The sequence below is a fragment of the Acanthopagrus latus genome, chromosome 8 (genome assembly GCF_904848185.1).
Source record: "Acanthopagrus latus isolate v.2019 chromosome 8, fAcaLat1.1, whole genome shotgun sequence".
In the NCBI taxonomy this organism is placed as follows: domain Eukaryota; kingdom Metazoa; phylum Chordata; class Actinopteri; order Spariformes; family Sparidae; genus Acanthopagrus; species Acanthopagrus latus.
This window is the reverse complement of record NC_051046.1, coordinates 14,010,473-14,016,284: the sequence shown is the minus strand read 5'-3', so window position 1 is coordinate 14,016,284 and position 5,812 is coordinate 14,010,473. Positions and strand designations below refer to the sequence as shown.

General features: G+C 40.7%; 1 protein-coding gene across 1 annotated transcript; it reads right to left on the bottom strand.

The window, feature by feature from the left end:
- Positions 1-359: 359 nt before the first annotated feature.
- asb13b (ankyrin repeat and SOCS box containing 13b) lies at positions 360-5,700 on the bottom strand. Its single transcript, XM_037107114.1, has 6 exons — positions 5,562-5,700; positions 4,033-4,232; positions 3,785-3,935; positions 1,763-1,897; positions 871-1,062; positions 360-770 (listed from the first exon to the last, which is right to left on the bottom strand). Exons 1-6 carry the CDS (start codon positions 5,602-5,604, stop codon positions 622-624), a joined length of 870 nt encoding a protein of 289 aa, XP_036963009.1. The 5' UTR covers positions 5,605-5,700; the 3' UTR covers positions 360-621.
- Positions 5,701-5,812: the final 112 nt, after the last annotated feature.

Sequence of the window (5,812 nt, the reverse complement as noted above, 5' to 3'; positions counted from 1 at the left end):
TGTTTTCTTCATAATACATGTACATCAATCTTACAGGACGCTTGATGGACGGTCTGTACATGCCCATACAGTCCTGAAAGAAGATCTGATCAGACAAAATATATATCTGTGCCAGTTAACTTTTTTCCTTTCAATAGCTTGTAGTTATATTTGTTTGGCCTCCAACTGACTGTCTGGTAAAGTATCACTTCTCTTAACTACGAGCAGCCTTTTTTCCAAACGAGCTGAGGTCAATTATGACAAAAAAGCTGCACACTTCCTGTCAAGCATGACACAAAAAAATGAGTGGCTGCCAAGAACACTCTTCTCAGGAATTGGTGGACAAAACTGCCAAATTCCCCTGTGTCTGGAATTGTTTGTATTTGTGGGCCAACAGGTTAGTCACAACAGCTTGTTAACACATGTTAAGGCAGTCGTTCTGTTCCCTAACAGTCCAAATCAATGCAGCAAACCATTTTTAATTTGCTTTGGGAGATGCTCTGCTTATTTAAGTTATGAAATATCTGCACCCTTGTAATCTGGCATTGTTAAGACATTTTATCTGCGTTGCACTTCTGCCAAATTCAACATCCTGTCATGTGACTTTCCGGCACCGCGCATCAAGAGCTGCATCTTAGATGATCAAACTTCAATTACTGGAGGTGGTATGTAAGAGAGAAAACTTATAATGCGATTGGGCAAACCCAGCTTGGAAACAACTTCACATGCTCTTTTGCCGAGAGTCCCTCTCAGCGCCACTCTGCTGATCTGCTGTAGACTGAGGGGGTTATCTAAAGAAGAGGAAGCAACAGAGATGACATTTTATCTGTGGTCTTAGATTATCTATATACTCACAGTGACAGGATGGATATTTGAAATAAATAAACTTACTCTCATAAAACTCAAGGCAGAGATAAGAAGGAGATCCAAGACTGGTGTAGTTGATAGGTTTTTTGTTCAGGTTATCTCTGGCGTACACATTCCCCCCAAACTCCACAAGTAGCTCAATCATGTCAATGTTCTTCGTTTTAGCTGCATGATGAAGGGCCGTCTCATGTAGCTTGGCAGCATTCACATTTGCCCCTTGGTGAATAAGACAAAACTGTGAGCGTAATGGAAGTACTGCTCCTTTTCTGTAGCATTTGTGTTTATACAGTTATCATAATTCCCTTTATGAAGGAATAATTTTTGCATCGATCTGAACTTGAAGTGATGCAGCACTTTTCTCTCTGCACAGGAACGAAAAAATGTTCTGCTTTTCAGATCAACTAACAGATACAGTAAGCGTAAAACATTTTCATAATTTTGCCGAAAGCTAGGACATAAATCAGTGTAATGGTATACTGGTTAATCCGGTGTGGCTAAAGTAGAAAAACACTGGGACCACTGTGTTCCACTGAGTAATCTGATCCAATTTAAAAGGACATTAACAACAAACATGCTTTATCACTGTCTTAAGTATAACACCACCAAACTGAGCAATTACTAAGAATATAGGCACAACAAATCTGAATCTGTGGATATAATATGGTGATATACCTTACATGTGTTCTTTTCTCAGAAGTAACATAACATCTTCAGATCATTTCATGACTGATCAACCATCTTTGTTGATTGATTAAATCAGTACCAAAGTAATCTTTAGTACCAAGCCTGATCTGATCTTCTAAATTATTGCTGCCTTAAATTAATATATAAAAATACAACCAAAATAAAAAAGCAAATTATCCACATCCACGTTTTGACCCAAAAATATTCTACCCAACTACAACCATGAACTCACCAGCATTGAGGAGAACTTTGGCGCAGTCATAATGTTGCCTTGCACAGGCTACATGAAGCGGCGTCCCATAGTGGCAGTCATGAGCCTCCATGAAAGCTCCCTGATTAATCATGAGCTGAACACAATCTGAATTACCTATTGTGAGAGACAGGCAAATTAATCAGGTCAGGTAAAACGTATTCATAAATCACATTTAAAAACAACTCACGCTGAAAACAGCACTGTACAGACTAGGGCAGGTGGCTAAAAATACAAGAAACACCAATGGAAACATCAGGGAGATGTCATCATAGGCACAAATCTGCCCAGTCAGATGAATTCAAACAAAATGGAAGAAAAGTACATTAAAAAGCATAGACTTGAGGGACTTGGAGGTAGAATAAGGGGTTAGGAGGTCTGTGATGCATGAGGGGGTCGGCCCATTAAGGGCTTCGTAAACAATCAGGAGAACCTCTTTATCAATTCAGAACTGTACTTGCAGCCAGTGGAGAGAGGCCAGAATAGAGTGATATGGTCTCTCGTCTAGGTACCTGTCAGGAATCTGGCTCCAGTGTTCTGGATCGTGTGGAGGCATGGAAGGGACACCTGTCTAATCCCAGTGTACAGGGAGTTGCAGTAGTCCAAGCGAGAGAAAAGTATGTATGACTTTCTCAAGATCTTTGAAAGAGAGAATTGCTGGATTTTATCAATAGCACAAAGCTGGCAAAACTAACTTTTACTTCCAAATTAATCTATGTCATGTCAAAATTAAAGGCGAAAGCAAATATCCCACCAAAGCCTTTGACATGGGGTTTGACAAAGGTGGACAGGTAACTAAGCTTGGGTAACAAGCAAATAGGACAACGTCAGGCTTGTTTTCAATCAGCTGTGGGAAGTTCTGTGCCATCTCACTCCTCAGGGCATTTCATGAGATTGACAATATTGGATGGGTCGTCAGGTTACAGAAGGAGATACAAGAAGATGATCCTGTATTATAAAACTGGTTGAGAGGAAGCATGTTCAAAGACAAAAAGAATGGGAACTATGATGGAACCTTGTGGGACCCCACAGGAAAGATGTTCTATGCAGACAGAGACGTTTCTGTTTCTGAGGTAGGAAGTGAACCTGTGTAATGCAACACCTTCTCAATACCGACAATATACTAATATATCACGATCCATGGTACTGAAGAGTATCCCCACAGTTGCTAGAGTCGAAAGAGAGTAGCAGGTCATTATACAATTTCAACAAGGCAGACTCTCTGCTATGATAAGCCGTAAACCTGACTCAAGTCTTTCCAGGATATTGTTTTGGCATGTCTATTTAAAATAAAACTGAATGCTCTCCATACACAGTAGTTTTCTAAGCATGGCTGGGAAATAAATCCCAGAGGGCAGAGAGTCACATAAATTACATTTAAGAAATGCCAGAAATAGACATCTACTCCATCAAGTCTGTGCTTTCAGCCTCCAACATTTATCTCCTGAGGCCTTTAATGGAGGCTGTCAATTGTTTGTAGTTTCATCCTTCAGAGAGTACAGAAGCTTTTGTTCAACTTGAATAGATTGTGGCTGGAGTCTCACTTTAAAGCTATCTCCTTACAAGTCATTTCTGTTTTCAAATCATTACTGCAATCATCTGAGTGTGTTCCAGTGCCGTAGAGGCATAGCCAGTGCACTTGTGTCCCACAGCCTGACTGGCAATTGTGTTATACGTTTTATGTTGTATTGCTTCATCTTGACAGACATTTACATAATAATCAATAGCTTAACAGTCATAGCTCTTGCATTGCATTGTGCTTCCCCTGTTTTGCTCCACCCTTCTTGTCTTTCAAGACCTCAGGGAGAAGGAAAATTTGCTGTTACATAAGACAGTAATATTGGCTAATGATTTCAGAAATGGTTACAAAATTAGTCACACTAGTCCAAAATGTTCTTTAGAAGGATCATTGAGGGCCTGCTTTGATGAAAAAGCGAAGATATCTTGATAGACAAATAAATGGCTCAAAATATATTTTAGCATGATGTGTATCACAGGACGCACCTCCCATGCAAGCCTCATGAAGAGGCGAGAAGGTAAACAGGGGTGGATTTACAGTTGCTCCATACTCCAGCAGCAGCTTCACACACTCCAGACTACCAGCAGCACAGGCATCACACAACGGAGTGCTGCCATCGATGTTACGAGCATCCACCTTCAAGTTAAATAAAATATACCAATCAGTCAATCATGAAGAAAGATCAAATCTTGTGAGGCATTTCTATTGTTGCACATCACGGATACCATCTCACCTGTGCACCAGCGTCCAGCAGCAGCCTGACACACTGGGTCTGTCCCTGTATACACGCTTCATGCAGAGGGGTGATGGAGTCGACTGCTACGATGTTAACTGCTGCGCCTCCCTCTATCAGCTGCTGCAGCTGCAGGGCCCTGCCCTGTGCAGCTGCCTCATGCACTGCTGACCGGTCTGTCCAGAATCCAAGACCATGAGCTGCAAATACAAGAAGCCAAACAAGACTGAGTTCTTCTATTTATAACAGCAAAACATTTTCCAGGTGTCTGGGTATTGACTTGTTATTGATGACTAACAACTATATTTAGTATGTAAGGGAAAACTAACCTCTTTTAGAGGGAAACAAAAAATCTGCTGAAGAGAGGGTCCAGACATGTGGTTTAAATTTTTGATTTCACATATTTATCAAGTCTGAATTTGCAGACAAACTTGATTTTTTTTTTTTTTTAATTAATGGATTAAAACATGTATTATAATCCTGACAATACAGTCGCACATGCCCTATTGTCTGTTGGTTGATTGGTTGGTTTGTGAGCAGAATTACAAAAAACTATCAGACAGATTTCCACAAATTTGGATGGAGTATACTGGTATCTGTGAGTGAGTACAATTGAATAACGGTTCTAGCAGGCTTAAATGTGTTTTATTTACTCGTATTGAAGTAGGCATGATTGAATTAAAGCTCTACTGAGTGTCATTCTAGTTGGAATTGAAGTCTATCTGCAACCAGTGGTATCACGCATTTGATACAAGAGATGCAGCCATGTCTGTATCATACTATATTCGGTTGTTAGCTATGTGTGGTTACTCATGTCGCCATTTTTCACTAAAACACTAGTGGTATGAAAGGTTCCTAAGATGACACGTTCAAATATAAGCACTTAATAACCACATTGGCTGAAGTAATAATTCATCATCCGACACAGTCATAAGACAAAAAGCACATATTTAGGCCATGATCCTATAGAAAAATGTACATCACCTTTTAGTTTGGAAGCTTTACATATTTTACAGACAGTGGTGATTATGACCATCTACAATGACTGACACAGAAAGGGGCGGAATGAAATCAATCATCCAATCCATCACAATGGCTTATTGTAACGGATTGCATGCTAATACATACACCTGCAGTTTATGTTTTTTCAATGCGTAGACCTGTGAATGTGCCAAATATGCTGTAGCAGAGTAAAGCGCTAAACCTTGTGTACATTTGCTGATTTCAGGGACTGCTGCAGTTGCACAACATGTAGTTCAGTGCCTGCCGGCCTAACTAACGAGCTTACAGCGGCTGTCATGCTCTGAAAACCTAACGTTAGCCACTTTAAGATAGCAGCATGCTAAGCTAACAATGGCCTGGCTAGCTATACGTCCAAGAGACTGAAAGCTTGTCACTCTGAAATAAAAGCAGTATAAGCTAGTCGTGGAAGCTGTCAGCCTCATCCTGCGACTCGCTTAGCTATCTCAGTTTTAAACTGTTGTCTCGGGTTACTCTTGGTCACCATTCTCTAACGTTAAGCTACTTACCGATTTCTCCATACAAGGACGGTCTGGTCCGAGTGATCTCCATTTCATGTTACCGTTTTCTTCTGCGTAAGACACGTAGGTTCAGCCGGACGTCTAATTCATTTCTTCATTTTGAAGCAAAGGAGTAAAGTCTGAAAAGACTGCATTGTACAACAAACAATGGTGGGCAGCCGGGTGTTGACAGCTCGGTGTTTGCAGCGGGGGCGCAAGCCAAATAAACAATGGCTTGGAATTCTGGGAACTGTAGGCGA

What these genes read in the sequence shown, in the direction of transcription:
- asb13b (XM_037107114.1), bottom strand. Translation starts at nt 5,604, where the DNA reads ATGGAGATCACTCGGACCAGACCGTCCTTGTATGGAGAAATCG. An exon ending in CAAAGTTCTCCTCAATGCTG is followed by an intron (nt 1,063 to 1,762) that starts GTGAGTTCATGG and finishes TTATTCACCAAG; the next exon opens with GGGCAAATGTGAATGCTGCC. An exon ending in CTGCCTTGAGTTTTATGAGA is followed by an intron (nt 771 to 870) that starts GTAAGTTTATTT and finishes CCTCTTCTTTAG; the next exon opens with ATAACCCCCTCAGTCTACAG.